At 40.3% G+C, this 22,753-nt stretch overlaps 1 protein-coding gene across 1 annotated transcript in view; it reads right to left on the bottom strand.

The window, feature by feature from the left end:
• The window catches only part of CLSTN2 (calsyntenin 2), a 422,996-nt gene that overhangs the window by 213,542 nt on the left and 186,701 nt on the right, over positions 1-22,753 (bottom strand). Inside the window, exon 4 of the mRNA XM_085298685.1 lies at positions 8,376-8,498. Within this exon, the coding sequence (XP_085154811.1) occupies positions 8,376-8,498 (123 nt within the window). The remainder of the gene's footprint in view (positions 1-8,375; positions 8,499-22,753) is intronic.

Genomic DNA, 22,753 nt, shown 5'->3' with positions numbered 1-22,753 from the left:
AGATTTTCAATGGCCAGGTCTAGCTGACTGCTTCCTGAATATCAGCTCCAGAACAGACACAAGAAAAAAATAGAACAGGGACATCACGCTTGTTTGCTTCAACCTGTCCTTGCAGTCCAGCTTCTTGCCTTTGAATTATGCTTGCTGTTACCATTTTCCAAATTATTCAATTTATATCAATGAACGTCAGAATACATCTAGATAATTAGACATACTTATTTGTACCTGCAATTGTCAGAACTTATCAAGCCAGTATGCTATTCACTGTAAGCATAATGACAAAGAGATCTAATTAGAGAGATTTTAATTATTTTTTATTACTTCTTTCATGTGCTTACACATATTTGACAACCACTTATTCTAATAAGATAGGGGCCTATTTAAACCCAAGGCAGCCTTCAAGAGTGTCACTCAAACCATAACAACAGAATTATTCCTCATTCTTTTTATCCCAATATAGAGGATTTACAGAAGGGAATATTTATTTACCTGATCTACACAGTGCTTTAAATCAACATGAGACCACTACTACAAAATAGTAATTCTACTCTTAACTAAAATCTTAAGTTTTTAATCTAACCTGCTATATGAATTTGGGAGTGTACTTAGACTACCAAACTCCTACTTTAACAGGCTTCTCGTCGCTTAGCATCCTAGAACACAAGATGCTGGGTCCCGACTCCAACACTGTCCTTCCAGGCACATTCCCAATCAACCACTGAGTGAACTTCACTTCTTGTTTCGGAGAACTATAAAAGCATGTAGAATCTGTGCTTAAATATACAGCAAAATAACTTCCAAAAAGCAATTCACAGTCTTAATAATTCACTCCAAAACATTCCCTTCCAGAAAAATTTTGTTAAAAAATAATACCTGAACAAAATAAAAGATCCCTGAAATGGCTTTTAAAATATTTTGCTGAAAATAAAAAAGTCATAGGCAAAGTTCATTGTAATTATTTCATATTTCAATGGCAAATTCATGTGTACAGTTCATACACAAACATAACTGGACAGTGGCACTGTTTAATGTCATTGTACACTGCTGTGTTCTCACAAACGGACAAATAACTACAGTATCATTATGAGGCTAAAACTTCTGATTCAAGATTTACGTTCTCTTAGAAATATCACTAAAAAATTGTGCTTATTTATCAGCAGATGTCACAGAGCTTGCATTACCTTCACCGGAGTTTTCTGCAATACAGTGCACAAAATTTTTTAATTAAAATTATGGATTTAATTCAGCTGAAGCACTTCTTTTCCAGAATTTTCAGTGACTCAGTATTGCATTTCTAACCTCCACAGACAGACAATTCATGTCCTACAGATGGAGCTGAAGGTTCCTACCAGTTCAGCAGAAGGGTCCAAGAAAACTCTACCTCTCTGTATCTCTCAGCTTCCCCTGGCAGGACAGGGCTGCAGGGTTAATAACTCTCAATTCCTACAATATGATTCCTCTGAATTTGGCTAAGATCTATGCTACTTAGAATAAACAATTTAATACTGCAGCTTTTTCTTTTTTTGCAGAAAGTTTCATTTTTATTGAATTACCTAGCTATCAGTAGCCCTAGTTCTGATGACAACATTAGAATCACAGAATCGGTAAGGTTGGAAGGGACCTCTGGAGACCATCTGGTCCAACCCCCTGCTCAAGCAGGGTCACCTAGGGCATGTCAGACAGGGTTGCAGCAACAAGGACCCCCCTTGCTGAAGCCTTGGCTTGAACCAGGGACCTTTAGATCTTCAGTCTAATGCTCCTCTAGCTGAGCTATTACATTTGTTAAAGTCTGGATTTTTGATTAAAGGTAGCAGCATTCATACAGCAAGGCTTCATTAGTTTGAATTTCTGACCAAGTATAATGGCATTCATGTGGCAAGGCTTCATTAGTTTCAAAGGAGCTGTCCGGTAAAGGACCTTCAGCCATAACCAGTGCATGGCAGCAATTACTGATCAGGGGACCTTTAGGTCAGGCAGTTCCAGTACTTCCCATTTTGGCTGTCTCTCATGCCCTCAACAGCCCAGAAGTTTTATGACAGATGCTATCTGTCTGGCAACTTCAGTTATAATCTGCTTTAATTAAGTAGTCATTTAATGAAGTGGTTATTTAGCATGATACTTTAGCACCATGAATCACCAGATTCTGTCCCTGTCTTCACATGCATTTCGCACAACCACAGCAATATCCTGCCCCCAGTTGCTAAAGATCAAATCTTACTAGTGGAGAAACTATTCAAACCACTTCCAATTTAGATCAGAGGAATACTTTCCAGAATAAGCATAAAAGAGGAGTAAGAAAACAAAGTGAACATAACAAAACACAATTGCTTACTTCACTTTTCTTTCTGTCTTGACATAATTTAGCGTATTTAGGTGTAATAAATAAAGTGTAGTTCAATGTTCTAATTCACTACTCTTTTGTATGCCAGAAGCATCTTATCTTCCCTGCCCACTGCTGCTACTAAAAGCTTTACCAGAGCAGCCTGAATCCTTGAACCTTCAGCCTTCTGTTGAGACACGAATGTGGCCTTTCTGTTTTTTTTTTTTTTTAAACACTGTCAAAATGACTAAGGCAGGCAATCAAATGTAACTGGCAAAAAACCCAACAACTTCAGAACCACCAAAATAAAAAACAAAAAACAAACAAAATAAACCCCTCACCTCCGAGTTTCAGGAACTAACCGACAGAGGTCACTGTAAGAGTGATAATTTCGGAGTGTTCTTAACCTGAAGGCTGAGCATCCATCACGCCACCAAAACGTCTGCGGACCGCGACCAGCAGCCTGCGGGTCCCTGCAGCTGGTGCCTCGAAACCCCCCCCTGCGGCTGCCCGTCTCCTGGGATCCTTTATTCTGCCCTGCCTTACGATCAGCGGCGGGAGATCCTTTTTTGGCCTTTCATGGCCGTGCTTTTAACTAAGCTACATTAAACCCTTCCAAAAAAAGAAGTTTAAAAATTCAGCAGGTGATTTGTTACAAACAACCGCAATACCCCCTAGCTTAATTTAAGGTTCAGATTTTTTGGTCATGCATCATTATCACAGTAAAATATTAAACATCGATGAATTCTGGGCATCATAAAACTGACAGCATATTTTATGCCTTGCTGACAGTGAAAGTTAAAAACAACAGTATTCAGAGTCACACTTTGAAGAATAATTTCCATATTTTTACTGTTGCACCAAAAAGACTGTTTCTATTATTAATGTCACTGCTTATCAATAAAAAACAAACAAATAAGAAAGCTAGACAGCTTCACTTTTTGAAGCAGAGAAATGGGATTTTGTGTTCAGCCCCTGGGTACAAGTGAGCTGACAACTCCTGCATTTGCTGGGGTACAGCTGAGCATACACACTCCTCCGAGCTGTTAACATATCAGTGATGATATGTGAGAGCTCATGGATGCAGTCTGTAGTTTAGTGAAAATACAAATATCCTTCTGTGCTCTTTTTATTGTCTATTTATCCTTTATATTGGCTTAATACAGCCAAAGTGGTAGCGAGAGCCTGGGAGTCCACCTGCAAAGGAAGCCTGATGAGCACAGAGCACCTGCCTGTAGGGAGCTAGGCAGACCCACAGCTGATCTCTTCTAAAAAGGCTATCTGCAAATCTACTGAGAATTTGACTTAACAGGCCCAACTGAACCCAGTAAAATCGTCCAGCTCAACCTTGGTGTAGCACACTGCACTTGGGCCATCGCGTCAGGCTAACGATGGTGGCACGGCAAAGAGTTAGGCTCCGCACTTTCAAGGTGAGAAGGGCACTCATCATCTCATTGCTCTGCAAGTTGCCTTCCATGTCCCTGTTTTGGTCCTGTATCAGCGACACAGTGGACAGCTGAGGCCCCCGCTCTGGCTAACATGCTCCCCACACCTTCAGGCAGCGACCTGGAAGGCTGCTGCAAAGAACGAACGGGAATAACATGTTCTGTACACCTTTGGTGGATGGGACCAAGATGAATGAGCTGAGACTGCAGCACAAAAGATTCAAGTTCAGCATCCTGGTCACCAGCAGGTATGGTGAAGCACACAACAGGCTGTCTGGGGAAGCTGCCACATCCCTATCACTACAGATCTTTATGATTCAAGGATACAAAACTATCTATCAGGACTGACACAGGCAAAATGAGTCCTGTCTTGGGCAGAAGGATGGACTGGTGACACCCAGAAGTTCCTTTCAGATCCATCTTTGCACATTACTGATGAAATAGAGTTGGTGTATTAAAACACAAATAGCCCTACAAAATACTGCAGCATTTGGTAAAGGTTGCTCGCTGCCATAGAAACGGACCACTGTCAAACTGATTAAGTTGATCTCACCTTCTTTCTATGTGAGAAATCTTCAAATCTCCAACTTCAGTCCTTGATTTGGTTTCCAACCTTACAACTAGTGTGTGACAGCTGATTAGGCTATGGCGGCTGCAGGTTAGTGCAAGTCTAATTAAAGCTGCATTGCTTCTTGAGCAGAATTAAAATAAAAGGAATTCTTCCAATAGATATCACTAAATTAGATAATAAATAAAACCATTCTACACTTACATGACACTGTTTGGGAAGAAGGAGGGAAGACACAACCTGGGAGCTCCAGGTTCTTCATGAATTTTCTTTTTGTGTTGCATTAAGCTGCATCCAATGTCTTACGGTGAGCTTAGTTATTTTAAAGATCAGTTGTATCTGAACTACCTCACGTGAGCAAAAATAATTTTCAAGTCAGAATGTGAAAAAATAAATTTTGGAGATCATCTAATATTCTTTCTGGCATTTAACCATTAGTGACAACTTTTTCAAGCTTTTGTTCAAAACTAGATTGGCAAAAACTCACTTGCATTGAAGAAAGTAAGTTCATACAACGATAATTCTAAGGACTAAGACTTTACATATACTCCAATTATTGCCCAATCATATGAATTTATCGTGAATTAAGGGACATCAGAGACGGTTAATTGGAATCTTGTGAACCTCTTCACACTCCAGTTACGAAACGGGCCTGATCGTGTCTGACAGCCTGCATTTGCTCCAGCACACTGGAAAAGCTTTCCAGCGCTCCGGTTAGCCCTCCCTGGAGGCACAGACCTCTTCTTAACCCTTCATTTTGACCATGAGACAGAGACGAGAAGCTCTCATCTCTGTCTCCGGATCAGCGCTACGCTCCCGCAACGGCCACAGATAAACACGGGACCGAGACGCAGCTGCAAGCACGTAAATGGAGCAACTGCTGCGACCGGGCACCCCTCTCAGCAACAAACCCTACAGTTTCTCCCAGTCTATCATTTACGGAAGCCAAGCACAGAAGAAATTAGGAGAAGCAGAAAGATCGCACTGTTCACACAACAGCGTAGCTACCGCCCAGGCGTTGCCTGGGAATATTACCTTGGTGGTTAACACAATTATCTGGGATTTTTCCCAATAGCAAAAAAATAATTTTATGATTCTGAAGGAATTAGGCCATGTAAGAGCTGAAAGGATACAGAGCATTCTACCTTTTTCTAAGGGGAACGCGTGCACCTGAAGCTAGCGCCAGCCAGCAGAGCCCGGCGGGGGGAAGCAGCCGCACGCGCCTCGGCTTAATCCCCACCTCCACAGGCCGTCTGGGCACACGCGTGAGCCCGCCTCAGAAATTTGGTCCTGATACAGTAATGAATCTGGGCCCACTTTGTTTAAAACTTTCCCTGGAAAGTCTTTCAAGAGGCTGCAAATCTAAAAGCTTTGCTACAATAGTTGGCAAAAATCCACACCACCCTGTTAATATCATCAGGAAGGAGCTCTGATTCTCTGGCACAACTGCAGGCTAATATAATACATTGTCAAATAAGGTTCCCTCACCTAAGCAGAAAAGGGTTTGGAAAAAACACCACACTACAATAGTATTAAATGTACAGCAAGTGAAGGTTAATATTACAATTGTGTGTATTTTCAGTTTTCCCCTGCTAAATACACTCCACAAATTTAACTTTCCATAAAGGGCTGTAACAATATCTAAGATCTTATGAAACCAAATAAAATTATATGACATTAAAGCAGGAATTTAATACAGAAATAGGAAGAAAGGTTACTCCAACAATTAAAAAAGGTAAGACCCTTAAAACAAACAAAAAACCCCACAACAACACATAGTGGTTATTCAAAACAGCTAGGGAGTCCTGGTCCTTCAAGGGAACTAAGAGCTCACTCTCTATTATAATGCTATGTCTCAGTCGAAGATCACAAAGACAAATGCATAATATTAACTGAAAATGAATTGAAAAAAAATAATATCAAAGAATACACACCAAGTATTTCCCCTCCCAGATTCCATCTACGATAATTCTTCTCAAATAAAAAACTTTTAAAAAATTAATGAATGAATAAGTTAATTTAAAACTATTGCCAAAAGTAACCTTATCAAATAGGCAGTCTCTGAGTGCAAGAAAGATTTCAGTTCAGTATTTCAAAGGATTATTTTCTACAAGAAGCGTAAATGAGAATAATGCATGGAAAACATGTCAATTGTCCCACTGTAAAACCAAAGAAAACAAGAACCTTGGCAGATCCCCAAAGAGTTTGATAACATGTCAATGGCAACAGCACAGGGGAGTAACAGCCCTGCAGGGCTCCCAGGGGGATGCAAGTACCTGACGCAAACACAAAACAGCTTTCCTGAAGGGGCAACGTGGATGCCTTGTGCTCTGAATCACTCTTCATTCCTAAACACAAGTACCTGAAGATTTCACAGACAGATTTAATTCAGCAAGGATTTCACCTAAGTTTACACTCCCATTTTGCATGTACATTTGGAGGAATTAATTGCATACACATGGCATAGTTTCCTGCACAGAAATAATTTGCACCCAAATACCACCCCTCCCTCCCCACCGTGGTAACTCATCATTCAAAGCCTGTTTGCATAGTTTTTGTTTAATACACAGTTGCCTGTTGATAAATGCATTAAAGTATAATTCCTAGGGGAGAAAAAAAATATTTTGCTTCAAAAATATAACTGAGTAAGAAAGATGTGTTATCCTCAGCACCTTTGTATGAAGTATTCCTGCTCTGATTATAATTAGTATCTCTCAGTTAGAGGTTACCTATTTATTTCTGAATGGACACTGATTATGCTTCCATTAGCAAGTAATGGGTACCACAGGAACAGATGGGCAGATGGACACGTTTGGTGCTCAGCTTGCTGCATCCATGTTGTATCCTCTTTGAGGCTTTTACTTCCGACTAGATTTAGTCTAGCTGCCTCTACTAAACATCCTCACCACGCATGTAGTTGAGGAAGAAAAGTGTTCTGTATAACCAAGAACCAGGGGGAACACAGCCCACAAACCAATATTGACATTAAAAAAAAATGTGCAATACAAAAACATTTGTGAATCCCTGTCTGGCAGGGAATGAGTCAGTAACAGCATAAACTTGGGGGAAAAATGGCTAATAACAATTCCTCAAGGATGCTGTAAAATGCTTTTTGGGCCAAGCACTGTGACTTACAGTTTATTGAACTTGACTGTACTCCACAAGAGCATTCTGAGTGTACGTGTCTTCACTAGCTCCTTTTCTTCTACAATATACACATTCTTGCACAACAAAGATTTTTAATAAGTGCGTCTTCTTAGGATCTTCAGGCAGCTCAAGTCTTACTTTTCTATTCTTTTTGAAAAAATATACTTTTAATGGAGCAAGGAATTACACAGAAAGCCTGTCTGGAGTGTAAAAGTACTTTTTCTGCCCAAGTTGCTTGTAACACGACAGACTAAGTGTCAGGAAAAATAGACTTAATATAGGTAAATCTTCTATGTGGCATACATCTATCGTACAGCAATCTTAGCAAATGTCTTCAAAACTTCCATCAAATTTTCTGTCCAAGTCCTGACAGTTTTAAAGTATTAACACAGTATTATACTATTTGAGCAAAATTAAGTAGTCATCACCTAATTCATCGAAAGCCAGGTTTCAGTGAGAGACAGGAATAGGAACAGAGGAAGCAAGGGCTGTTACTACTAAGTAAAATTAGCCATGTATTATTACTTTAGGCAATTGTAATGTTAAGTTTCCATTAAGGTGAATTCAAAGTTCATTATAAAATTCCAGTGTTTTCATTAAAAAAACATGGTGATAGCACAAGCTTGCTGCAGTATGCTGTTTATAATCACTTCTGCTTCACAACAAGCGAGCAGACTGATCGTAAAGACATCTCATTTAGAGCTCCATGGGCCAATGGTCAAGCCCACAGAACTCAGATGCAACCTCTGAGCAGATCCTTTCGATTACATAATGATAATAAATATTAAAGTATAATTACAAATAATAAGTAAATCAACAATAAATTCCTCACAAATGCGAATAACTATAATGTAGTCCATAAACTCAAATGCTGCTCTTAGTGGTACGTGCCTACCTGCAAAGGGAACGGGTGCATCTTTATCTAAAGCAACGAGGGGAGGATCCAGGATCACAGTGTCGTTGTTTTCCGTTATGATCCCATGGTAGGATGTCTCAATCCAGGGCTTGTGTTTGTTCACTAGAAAAGAAAAGGAATACTATGTTTAATTGATTTGATTCATGTTTTACACCCAATTAGCTCATTTTATTTTTGAAAGTATTTAATACATTGCCAAAATTAATGTTATTACTCAAAAGCCATTTACAAAATCTCAAAGTACTTTATAAACATTCAAAAATTATACTAAAATGACAAGGAGAGTGTACCATAATTCATTGTTGAGAAAAATAGAGCTAATAGACATCTCTCCAATTAAGACACCAAAATAAAAAGGCAATTTTCAAAATAATTTTAATGTATTCCCAGCTGTCAGGCATAATTAGTGTTGGCCAATTTTTCAAGAAATTGCTTTCTGAGGTAAACGTCTGATCCAAGAGAAAAGATGTGCCTGGAAAAACAACTCTATCATGACTCGAGGGCAGGTGAGATACCGGGCTCTTGGTCATCTTTTTTATTTATTTTTTTTCCTTATTCCTTTGGAAAAATATTGAAAGTGACATTTATTTTTTTGCACTTTAGACCCCCCCCAAAAAACCCTTCTAAATTTTAATCGCTTTGATAAGTCACTTCTTTTCCTCTCAGCTAGCTTTAGCCAAACAGGTTGCGGAGTTTTCCCGAGGAAGCTGTCCTCGCGGGGCGAGGGCGGTGACGCGGACCACATCCCTCCCGCGCTCGCGGGAGCCCTGGCTCAGCCGGCGTTTCGCGCCCCCGGCACCTCGCCCGCGGACAGCGCTCCGGCCGCGGCAGAGCCGCCGCACAGCTAACGCACCTGCTCGTTCGCTGGCTGCTCTGGAAAACAAACGGATTTATTCGAAACTGAAGGTCGTTCTCTCTCTTTCTCGCTCCTTCGCCGGACCCCCAGGAACCCGGGAAGCAGGAGCCGACGCGCTCCGAGAGCAAAACCCTTCCCCTTCGCAAGCACCGAAAGGAGAACTTCGGCTTCCTTCATACAGCGAACACACGCTCATTCAGAGGAACGTACGCTATTTTTACACATTTTATGCAACACCTAAGCAATAGGAAAATTGAATTGGGTATGTGGCAGGGAAAGGTGAATTGGGAAAAAGGGAACCGCTTTCATCTGGTAACGACTTTCGCACAGCCAGGGGAGAGATGGGCGAGCCTGGAAGGGGACGAAGGCTGAAAGCCTCCTGGGGGCTGCAATTCGGGAGGCGATGGAGCCTTGCAGGGCAGCTGGAGTCCTGCTCGCAGGGCAGTCGAACCGCTTCGTGTTTGTGGTTTGGATACGTGAACTGCTTTGCCAGAAGCACGCACACACACGAAACAGGCTCTGCCACCACTCCGAGCCCGCGCTCGCCGCTTTACGCGCTACCGACCCGGAGGTGAGCTGCTGGCTGCCCGCAGGCACCGTTCACCAGGAACGGACCAGGAAATCAGAGGCTGCAGGAAAAGCAAAGCCCCCGTGCAACCGGGAGCTGCAGTCTCAGAGCCAGCTTTCCTCTCTTGCTGAGAACCGATCAAGATGGTTGCGTTAAACAGTTGCCTGAGCTTTCACCAAACCCTCTTTTCTCCCACAAGAGACTTTGTGGGAGAATTTCAGTGATGCTTTTCTTTAGGAATAGCCTCAGCAGGCAGGAATGGGAATCCTACAAGCCTCGTCCTTCTTCCAGTAGCGTCCCATGACCAGTAGCAACAGTCAAAGAAGCGACAGCAACTAAATCCTTATGCTAGACTCACTGTGCTTATCCTAACCATATGTAGCCACCGGTCAACGCATCTCGCATAAACTACCTACCCATATACAGCATTTCTATAAAAATGCTTTTTTAAACAATTTCAAGAGAATTTCATCCTGTTTCTTTCTACCTAAGTCACATTTTAAGCTACCTGAAAAGTACATACGTTTAAATATAAATTATCATTTGCTCCAGTTGTGCTTGCTTTCTGAACATGAAATTTCTCTTCTTTTATCTTCCTTTTGTACTCTCTCTACTTTTATAGTACTAGTCTGTTTAAAATAAAAGTATCACCTGGAACTCAGCCACTTCCTACTTCCTCTCCCTTGGAGCAGGACCTGTGCAAAACATGACTTCTCATAACTTCAACAATATTTCTTTTATCTTTAAGGTTTTTCTAGCTTTTACCTTCAAATAATTATCTTTCAGCACCATACAAAAATAAATTTAATAAACCTGGGATAGACTAAGAAGTATTCACATCCACATTATGTTTTCATTCAGGGGAAGAGTCTGTGTTTTAGACGAGATATATAAGAAATATTGTTAGAAAAGGACAGAAATCCCATGAGATCCATAGATCTTGTAAAAGATGTACCTTTATGACAGGTATCCAAAGCCGTATCTGAAAAACAGATCATTCCTTTTGAATGTAAACAGATATTAATATAAACATATACAGCTATGCTTTTCCTGTCAGTCCATTTTGATTTCAAAAATGTCCTGAAAACTATGCGAAAGTTGTATTTTCTTAGTTATGGCCTTTAGATCAAATTTCCAAAGACATCATTAGTAACGCCACACTGCATTTATTTAAAAAACAAAACAAAAAAAGTGTATCATGCTATTTAGTTAGCACTATATTAAGCGATATTAAACTGTATGTTTAAGCAGAAAAAAAGATATTCATAGAATTTCCTTTAAGATCAACGTAAGAAGAACATTTTGCTTGCGATGTTAATTAGAGCCTCTTAGAGATTAACATCTCCATTTCTGGAACTTTTATCAACTTCAAAACAGGGTGGGATTTTTGTAATTTAACCTTAAAAGGGGAAGAAAATATGTTAAAACAAACATTTCTGTTTAAAGTTAACAACATATTTTATAAAAGAAAATGATAGGAAAAAGCATTTTGGAATTTGCATTTGCTAAAGATGATAGAAGAAACTTATACACAGGTTTGTATATAAAAGTTATGGAGCTCCATGAAGTATGAGAGCACTGAACTATGGCAAGCAAAACCCCAAAAAGCAAACAGCCTAGAAATTTAGCAGATTAGAACTACAGAGAAAATTGCTTTCCATCTTAATTTGTGTTAGGTTATACTATACTCTCACAGCAATTCTAAAAAATGAAAAAAGTAATTCTAATCCCCCCCCCCAAAAAAAAAAAAAAAACGAACACGCACACACACACACATATTCTGGTCTTTGCTACAAAAAATCTTCTCTAAAAGCATTTCTTATCAAGTTACAGGGCTTGAATTTCCCCAAAAGTCTAGCAAGGTAGGAGCTGAAATCCATACCAGGCTTTCATAAATTCAAACCTGTATTCAGTTAAAAAGTACAGATGACCTATTCCTATACTCTGTTTTTCGACTTCCTTCCTATACTTTATTAGCCATCCATATAAAACCATAACGTAAATAATTTGTAGCAGCTAGGAAAAGACAATTAATCTTTTCCCTTAATTACAGTTAGAGGTCAATTCATTAAAATTTGTATGCACCATTTACACTGCATTTCCACAGTGTATGCTGCCAAAGCCTGTGATTACAAGCCTTTGGATTTAATTAAGCCATCTTCCTAGAAAACCGCCACTCTGCGTGCCATCTGCAAAAGCATTTGACACGCAAAACACCAAAGGGAAAAAAAATAGAAAGAAAAACTAAGTCCTTCCCTGGAGCCTGCAGGAAATCCCAAGCTCCTCCGTCCAAGCCTGGGCTTGGAAGTCAACCCAAGGACAAAACCCAAAATGCAGCAAAAGCCGGACAAACAGCTGGAAGATGCTTAGAAACCGAAACCTATGCTCTGCCCTGTGCCCCTTTCCCCACGTCCTGCACCGCACACCAGCTTGCGCCCCGTCCGGGTGCTGCACCCAACAAGGTGACAGCCGGTGGAGACATGGTGCCGGGCACCCACGAGACCATCACCACCCGAGCACAAGGCTTCAGCGGCTGGAAAGCAAATACCAGCTGCCATCCCCAGCCTCTCCGGTAACCTACCTATTAAAACAACCTTCGTTAGGATGTGGCCAGGGGCAGACCGTCACAGGTATGATCATACCCAGATCGTAACACAGACACAGGTAGGAGGACAACACCTTGTGAAGAGAGGCAACACCTGCAAGCCAAAATAGATGCTGCTTAAGAGGTGTGAGGGGGGAACCCTTGGCGGCAGGCAGCAGGAGTACAAGGAATATAGTGCAGTTATGTTTGCCAAATCTAAGATGGTTGCTGCCTTCTTAAAGTGCTTGGAACTACCAATGATTGCCAAAGAACATCTCCTGAAAGAAATATGAAATGAAAAAAAAAAGTGAAGATTAGAAGCGATGACTACAGACACTACAGCACAGTTAGTACTGTCCAGTGCATTAGCTATTCATTTCTAAATGTTAAGAACCTAAATTTCAGGTAATAAATTATACGGGTTAAGGACTGCTCTATGAATGCAAACATTTTCCTTCTTCCTTCTGAAATGATATGATGAATCTAGTTTCCTTTTAAATGTACTGATAATACGCTCTCACCTCTACCTCTTAGCTTAAAGAGTGTGTTGATTATGGTGTAACTGGCAGAAAATTTAGGCTTTCGTATCACTCAGCTCAGCTCTTTAAGTCCTTCTGCCTGCTAACTTGAGCCCTCTGAAGCGAAGAAGCCTTTCCTCGAAACACTACAGATGCTGAGGATGCTCAGAAAGACTTTTAAATGTAAGCTCAAAATCCTGCTAAGTTCTGGAGAACGTAAGCGGCTGAACCTCATGCGTTTTCTGCACTGCAGCACACATCTTCCTGCTCTCGTACAGCAAAGTTTCTAATGCCCTGTTAGGACACTGAATAAACAATAAATTACAAAATCCCAAGGATGCAGTTTTTGCAAGTTTGGAAAACTCGCGCCCTTCGCGGTCCCTTGCCAGAGCCTCCAGCAACTCCTGTCCTGGATCGGCGCCGCGTGGCCTCTATAAAGCAGCAGAGCGTCACTTCTGCAGAGGCGAACGTGGGCTTCGCCGCGCGGGCTGCTCCGCGCCGGGGCTGGAAACCAAGGCGGGAACAAACCCTGCAGCCTGCCAGAGCAGCGGCTGGGGACGAAGGCTGGCCGAGAGCCGGGGCCGGGCGGAGGGATCGGGCGCCTGGCGAAGCCCAGGTCTGCCCTGGGGAGGCAGGGCGGCCAGGAGACCGAGGAACGCGCTTTGCAGGAAAGGAAACCAAGCAGATGCTGAAAAGCAGCAGGGAAGTGGGAGAGCAAAATACCACTAATTAGTGAAATCCAGCATAGTATAGCATGAAATTCCTTATCACATCTGTCTATTAACTCCCATGGACTTCAGAGTGACTGAAAATTGGATTATAATTTTTGCATTTTACAGGGTTAAATCTTTCTCAGTGCTAGGAAGAAACACTGACTGACTGTAGCAACAGAAAATCAGAATGCTTCGGTTCCCAGCCCACAGAGGAGACTTAACATGCATACACATTTTAAAAGTTTCGCCAAAGAAAAATTGTAAAGAAATTTATTCCTCTAACTGTCTCACAGTGCACCGAGTTCTCAGTGTGATGCCACTGCCTGATTTACTGAAACACCACTAGTTATAGTCTGGATTCACTTTTAGATGACTTTAAATTATAATGTTTTATATGCTTTTACATAAAACAGTAATTTGAAATTCCTGTCCCAATTAAGTCAATGGGAGTTTTGACTCTGACTTAAGTTAAACCAGGATTTATCTGATGTACCCGATCGGATTCTCCCACAATACTTTAGGGAACATCTAAGCTAGAGAATACATTATAATCAGTGCATCTCAGCAACACTGAAATACTCAGTGGAGATCCTAAAGATCATTTGGGACTGGCTTGATCATACTTTACTGTAAACAGCTATTTTGCACAAAATACACTGCACAAGAAAGTTTTCTGCAATTAGTATATATTCTAGCCCCACTGCAAAAGACTTTCACTAATAACAACTTTCACTAGCCAAATTTTTTCTAGGTAAAAAAATGGGAAAACTCTGGAATACAGCTTTACTAGTAGTTCATTTTTACTACAAACTTGCTGAGACAAAAGTTAGATCTTGTCTAAGGAACTTGATAATACCAGACAGTAAGGTCTCGCCTATTTCTAAAGTAAAATAAACTACTTCATATTTATTTTGATATGCTTAGAAGTTTATGTAACTATAAATGTGTTTTAATCACATGTAAACATATTGAGTCATTTCTGACTTGAAAGTCAGACTTCAGTTTTTGTCCTGAAAACTTCAAATGGAATTTAAGTGTGTGGAGGGAAACGGACTTTTACTCTAAACTTACCTGGATTAGTTAAATTCAACAAGCACACCACCTCCAAATGCACAAAGCAGTGAGCTTCCCATATTAGATACCAATAAAGAATCATTATTTCCACCTTGCCAAGACATAGGGGATCTTTTTTAAATTAATTTTTAATACTCTGATTAACCAAGCAATTTACATTACTTTATGAATTGTACCATCCTTCACTTCTGGCTGCGTGGCACTTGCAAAAGTGCAATACATTTCTTTACCAACACCAGCAAAGAGAACAAAATGTTTTTTCCGCTTCAATTCTAAGAACGAGCGAGTTCCCACCAGCGAAGTGAAGAAATCGGTGCTTCCAGCAAACGTTTTGGAGCTGTTCCCCTTCCTCCCCCCTTCAACTCAGACCTATGAAGTTCTCAGAATTTTTTTGTTACTACTAAGGCCCAGCCCCTCTCCTGTTTTTCCCTGAAGTACAGCGGGGCAAACAACAGGCAGCGCTGCTTCGCGGGCCGGGGGCACGGGGCCGGCTGCTCAGCCGAGATGCTCGCCGCCAGTCTGCGGCGAACACGGTCCAGCGACACGCGTGAGTAACGCGATAAATAGCGACACGGCTTTCTACTCGCACACCTTATCTCGAAGTTGCTGCTGGAAGTGATTACAATTCATGTTTACACGTATCTGAATAGCTGTAAACAGCAGAAAAATAGCTACAGCACAACGCAGGGCAGCGTATGCTCCTTACGGTCGTCAGTAGCCTTGGGTAAGGCCAAAGCTGTCCCATACGCATCTGGATGTACACATCTGCACTAGCTACAATCAGACCTGAAGTCGGCCGGATATACTCTGGTGCTATGCAGACACCTAACTGTGGTGGATTAGTAAAATTTTAGTTTGGGTCATCCAGCATTCTGAAAATTTTTTTAATATAAAACTGGAAACAACTCTATAATGGAGGTTGTTCGGAATGGAAAATATTTTTTCTCCATAATCTAAAAAAATAAGTGTTTCAATGTCAGGAATGTTCATACTCCAACACCTGTTTGTTGCTATGGGTTTGTTTTTGAGAGGGATATTCCTTCTAACCCTGATTAAACCAACATGAACATTTAACAGGAAATTACTTTATTTTAGTCAACACAAATCTGTATTCTTCAGGAAAACAGTCTAAGCTAAAAATTTCATAAAAATCTACACACAATATTCATATATGAAATTTGGTAGCATTTTTGCTACGATTTTACCCCATTTCTGAAAAACACATCTGGAATACACATGTGCACATGCATTTATTTGTGAATAAACCTCTGCACTGAGCCCCACTGTCACCTTTAGGTACCAGCCACATCACTGTGCTCTCTGTGCCTTAAATTACTTCTAAGCTTAAAAATAAGATACTTTCAATACTGCAAAAGAGATTTCATCTCCTTGACTAAGGCATCCAGTCCTTATAAATTTATTTATTGATATTTGTTGTCACAAGTAGGTTGCAGATTGCAAAACTGTATTCTTACCTATTACAGACTACAGGTCTAGATGTTCAGACCAGGAAGTGGCCAACATACTACAAAGGAAGAAAAATAGACTTGACATTCACAATGCAGCTGACAGTTTAATCCCTCTTTATTATTTCACGATCATTTAATTTCCTTCAATATTCATTACACATGGCAAGCTGCCTTTACATGCTTTGTGCCTTCCTTTCTTGCTTGGCCTGAAAGCTCTTCAGCACACAGATTTGTTTCTCATGCTGAGAGTTTGCAGCAGTTAATTTTGCACAGAACTAACACCAGTGCTTATTGCTAAAGACTCAGCGAGCGAGTGTCTGCTGAAGAGTCTTCCATCAGATGATTCAATCACATATTTAATGGACAGGGATTCAAACACAGCTGTCTGAGACAAGGCATCGATATCTTGTCAATAAACCAGGTATTTACTGCCATGCTGAGGAACATGCAGACCACTAATAAACATTTTTATCCAGTCTCTGTGTTGCCATAGGAAACAAAAAAAATCCAATAATTACGCAGAAAAGCAAGAGCAATCCCCTAATAGCACCAAGCATAGAGCTCTTTGAGGAGTTATAGAGCTGCAGGGTGCCCTGTTTAACTAAAAAAATATTTGCACAGATAATGGCTCTTCAATTGCCTGAAATATTAAAATCAGGGAATTCTGACTGCTGGCAGTTCTTCCCATGAAAGCCCTCACTTAAGGTATCTCTAAAACAAACACTCTAAATACTGTAGCACACTAGACACGTTAACATTTGCTGAGCAGACTTTCAAAGGTAACAGCTTCTTTTCTGCACCTCATCATGTATGCAAGCAGTTTTACTTAGGAAATAATGACTTCAGCTGAGGACTTAAAAATAGAAATTAAAATAATTTAGGTTTTATGCAGTTGTGTCTCAAGAACTTTAGCAATGCTCCCATTTGAGAATGCCATTCTGAAAAATTCAAGATTAAAATCACCTATTAGATTATGTGACTAAAATAACTGAAAAATAAATTTACTAAGAAATGGTTACATTTATTAGATAATTTCATTTTGTGACCCACTACTTTGATAGCTTGAACTCAAGTGTTACCATATAAATTTAAGCTCATTGAAATCCTATGCTCCTACATATAATCCTACACATTTTAAAACTAGGACAGTGAGCTAAATCCTAATGCCATGGTCTTCAAAGGAGTAAACATTTTATTTTTTAAAAACATATAAGGAGATGTTGATGCTCATCTTTCCATTATATGTTCCAAATTACAGATTTTCAAACAGCAGTAGCTCAAGAATATTCCAGGACAGAAAACTTCATTCTAAAATCCTGCCTGTTTCAAAGTACCCCTTTCATCTCATCCAGAGAGGTTATCTTGAGCAAGAAGAGTGATATTTTTCTTTATGATAGCCACCACTCTTCCCTAAATCAGTCACGTTGTTTTTGAAGCAGCAATTGCATTTTTGAAAACGAAGACTTTCTTCTCTGATGAAACCAACAACTTTGATCCCTTTAAGAACAAGATGGAAAATAGGAAGAGTGCAAGAAATTGGGAGATCGCAATAAATTCATCTTACGTTTACGTGAGCAAAGGGTTGTGAACATGGAAGGCTACGGGAAAGATGTGACTAGGCACAAAAGCACAGAGGCTGCCACCAGAAGAAACCTTAGCAGTCAGTACGCTCTGCCTGCTTTCTTCCATTTCAGGGTTATGGTTAAACCACAGCGAGACTATGCTTATGTCAGAATCACTGTTACTCTGCAGTACTAAAAACATACAAAATGCTACACAGCTACTATGTATAAATCACATTATAATTCCACGTTAGGATTTCTTGTCTAATATTCCTGCACCAAAATCCCTAGATTACAAGGCAATTAAGTGTACGCATAACTGTCAATAGCGCAGGGGAAAGTGCATTACAGAGCAAGGCAGAATAAAGACCATGCACGCATTTCCGTATTTAGTGTTCAAGTGTCTCTTAAGCTGAAATGGACCTTCAATAAGATTAATACACCAACTGACTCTCCATTCTCACCCTAAACATCTCCCTGGAACAGGCATTAAAATAATGACATTTATTAGATGATTCCATACATTAATAAAATAGTAATTACTTAATTTCTACTGCCATGAAAGCACAATGCCAAGAGTAATTGGTAGCGCTGTCCACCTGCATCACAGGAGAGGGTAGGAGTGTAGTAAGCAATGCAAAGGGAGGATAAGATTTCTGGTCTGGAAAGAGGACAGCACGGTTGTATCCGTGACGGTCGTTTGTTACAGGTTGTCTATTTTCTCCTAAAGGATGACAATTTTCTGGAATAAGGTCCATCTTCCTTTCACTTTTATACAGTGCCTACCGGCCTAAGTTTGTGGTCCTTGACAGGAGCTTCCACAATCTCCAAAACGAATTAAAATCTCTCTTCCAAACAAAAATCCATTGGAGTGTGGGTGTTCCAGAAATTCTAACAGTCAAGACCTTTGTGTTTCAGCTATCCAAGACGCAATAACGCATATAATTACACAGGCTATATAATCTGTATGTCAAGCATAAAGATATCTTGCTTTTCATAACAATGCTGCATCTTTTCAACCATATTCTGTCTAAGCTTTAGTTGTTTCTTGTTCATTTATTGCCTATAAAAAGCTTAATTTAGACCTAGCAACAGCCTGAAATATTTTTTTTAAGCTTTGAGACTGTTTCTGATTATAAGCAGCTGACTTTTTAACAATGTTTAATACAATTCTGCCTTTTATGCACTTCATTGTCAATACAGCTTTTATTTTTTCCCAAGGTAATCTTCTTTCTCACAGTGCATTTCCTACCGACTTAAACCAAAAACTGTCACTCATACTACTTGAATGCTTTTTTTTCTTTCTTCAAAACTATTTCACCTCTCTTCTGCATTTCAACCGGAAAATGGCCTCTTATTTTTCTTTCTCTTCTTCCCCCTCAACTTCCTTGGAGTTTCTCTTAATTCCTAGGTAATTTTTGAAATACATTAGTCTGTTTACATAGAAATCGGGCTGCCAACAGCCTAGTTTTAAAATACAATGCATACATTAGCAATTACTCTCCTCAGTTCTGCTTTCACATACTTAAATAATTAGTTTTCAGTACAGTTGTTGCTCGGAATGAGAACATGGCAGAATTTGGCTGTATTAGGAATTAAGCCCTGCTCCAGCAAGAGCAAGATCATGACATTGCACCAGCAAATAACACACTCCTGTCCCCATATGGTCCCAACCACACAGCCAAGAGGCTTTTTATAACTCAGCCTCTTCAGGGACGACATCAATCTATCAGCTTCCTGAATGATTTAAGACGGCTTTTCAGCAGTATTGCAAGCAAACTCCCTGTAGAATTGTCCCTCTCGTTTCAGCTTGATAATACAAATGAGTGAGGAAGGAGCTATCCAAACACAGGAAGAAACCTATAGATCACTCGAACATATGGGTTTCCTTTTCTTCCCTGTTACTAAGCACAGGTGAAGCCAGCAGTCCGGGCTCCATCAAGAATTAGTAATTCCTGCTTGTGTTTTCTGCCTGCAGAATGGGCTTCGGGTGCACTGCACAGGGGATCTCACAGCAAGGGAAAAATACACAGCAAGAACAGAGCCTGACCCATCTTCCTGACCGCATAAGCACCTGCTAAAATCTCCTCATCATTAAGAGCCACAAAAGGTCTGGGAGGGGTCACAGATGGGAGATGACGAGCCCAGAGCCCAGCAGGTTCCTCTTGGCCACTGCGACGGGACGTTTCGCTCAGCTACATGACAACCGCGTGACATCTGCTCCAGCAGCTCCGGCTCGGTACCGCACCCCAACCCCTCCGCTTCCCGCGTGGCCTCGCCGCCCGTGAGACGCGGAAGGCGCTCCGGGCGCCCCGCGGCACTCGCACCTCGCTCAGGGCTTACAGGCCAGCCGCTCCCGACCCAGCGGCCCTACCCACGCGACTAAAGTGATCAGAAAAGCCAAGCAAAACGACGCTGGAAAACTGTTGTTTTGAATATTGTTATGAATCATCGTATAGGGTTATGGTCTACACCAAAGGACTATCAAGCAGACAAACAATAAACTCAAACAGCAGTTAGATAGGCAAGAAGTCCCAGCCCTCAGGCACCCCAATCTCCTCACAAAGATAATATTTAGAATTTGAAGAGTCAGCTATATTTCTCCACCAAAACCAAAATATATTTTGGAGAAAATGCATCTAATATTGAGAAACTCTGAAAGTCTAGATGCAATTAGTATTTTTCCCCCAAATAAATAGTGTTAGGTAACATCAGAATAATTACCTGCTCAGAACAGTCTGACCATCAGTACTTGCATGTGATATTCTCTTTATGTCTATATTTCATCATTCATTCCTTCTACGTAACCCTAAAAACAATTAATCTTCAATTCATTAGTTATTCTTTAATAACCACGTGATTACCAAACTTCTGCTACTTGCTGTAACAAGAGTTAACCTAGGGCTTCAGCCACTGCAGAGACACTGGTTTGTCCAATGGAAGGCAAAATAAGGGGAGAAAAATGAGACTGCTTCTTCTATACTTTTTGTGCTCTTTTTTTTTTTTAGTTAAGTTGTTAAATCTGACATCTAAGTACTAAACGCTATTTTTTCAGCTTCATAACTTCATTCTTAATTACCAGCTACTTGTATGAATTGCTAAGCATGATTTTGACCTGTGACATATCAGCTTTTGTCCTACGATGTTGCAGATGGGACACATTTTATTGCAAAATTCATTTTATGCTTTTTATTGCAAAAGGTATGGAACAATGAATGATAATTATATTTTTACAGTTCGTTTCAAACTGATCATTTGGTGTTCATTACTCTGGTGAAAGACGCGTCCTGTCAGTTTTAGCCCTCATTATGCACATTATGTCTGCGTTTGAGCAAGCAATAGAATTTTGAAGAGAGATTTCAACCAAGTTCTTACTTGGCAAAAGAACAAAGAACAAAAAGCCAGCTTAGCTAGTTACATTAACTTCAGTGGCTGCAGCCAGAAGAATAGTTGACTAAAATTTCTTTTCTCATATTTCTTACAGCCTAGTTGAAAAACTTGGGCATAAAAACACATAACTATATAAATCGTTCCTGTAAAATGGAAGAAAAGGTTGAAAGCATCTGGACTTATTTTTGAGAGACAAACTTTTAACTCCAATTTTTCCACAATATTTCTGATCTTATAGTTGTCACAACACAGAAATTATTTTTGATATTTCAAAAGGTCACCGTGGTGCTAACCAGTGATCACATGAAAAAGCAGGTAACATTAAGCAAGCGTTTTTTTTTTTTCTGGGCTTCTCAGAAAGACAATCCAAAGATAGTTTCCATATATGAGTTTCAAGTTAGAGCTCTCTAGATACTCCTTTCCCTTGTCTGCAGTAATCACGGCTGATTATCAGAATCTGTCATTCACTTATGTTCAGTCACATATTCAAAGGACACAGTGCCCTCACCAAATTTGAGATGCTAATAGAAAAATGGTCTGATCTTGCTTTTAAAGTTAATGTCCCTAAGAACAGGTACTGGTTCCAAAATAGGTGTTATAATATGAAATAAGAAATATGACACAAATTAAATACAAAATACACAGAATGCCTGAGTACGGTTCAAAGGCAAGCACACACAAAAAGCCGTACGATGCAACGCACCTCCATACGAACCCGTAGCAGATAAAATGCAGCTAACTGATAACCACAGATGAACCATATCAATAAATGAACATATTTGCAGGGTAACAATAGAAAGGAAACGATCAAGACAAGCTGTTAACTCACCAGCCTCTGTCAGACTCTCCTCTACTAGCCTACGCAGCACAGGCTACGGCAAAACTAAAAGGCAGGCTCCCCAGCTCCTCCACGGCTACTGCCTATCGGCGCTCAGGAGCCGGTCGCCTCTACGGGATACGCAGGTGGGACGCCCTTTACGTCGTAAATGATTAGGCATCAATACGTGTATTTTGCAGGGGTCAACACTGACTGTTTTTGCCCGACCTGGAGAGATCATTGCGCGAAAGGACTAGAGAGGGAATGAAGCAAGCGTAAATTATTAATTCTACTTATTTGCATTACGCACACAAATATACCTAAAGATCTCATCTAACACATCATGTCTCCTGTTCAACTATACAGAGGTCTGAAGATGTCACTTCCTCAGCCTGAAGTGTACAAAATTCACAAGTTTTACCTGTACTAGTAACATACCTGCAATTCTATTGTCTCAAGAGTCTCCCTGGTGGCTAAAAATATTTAACCCCAGGTTTTTGATGACTTTGAAACTTCATTCATTTACGATCCATGCACAATAACTTGACAATGATGCTTTTAAGAACAGTAAGCTTGTTATAGGTAAAGGTAAACAAGAAACAGCAGTTAATTGAATGTTTGTATCAAACTTGAGAAGCCAGGAAACAGCCTGCAGCTAGATAAATGCAGAAACCACATTACACCATCATGTAAACATACATTTAACAAGGCTGGTGCCATGCTTTGGCAATCATCTGTGTTTATATCAGCACATCCTCAACACTGCTCATCAACCTTAACTGTTATAGCACAGTTTAAAAAAAAAA

Source organism: Rhea americana, unplaced genomic scaffold (assembly GCF_003343005.1).
Source record: "Rhea americana isolate MKP2758 unplaced genomic scaffold, rheAme1 scaffold_14, whole genome shotgun sequence".
NCBI lineage: Eukaryota > Metazoa > Chordata > Aves > Rheiformes > Rheidae > Rhea > Rhea americana.
The sequence above is the reverse complement of the archived record's forward strand: the minus strand, read 5'-3'. Positions and strand labels throughout refer to the sequence as shown.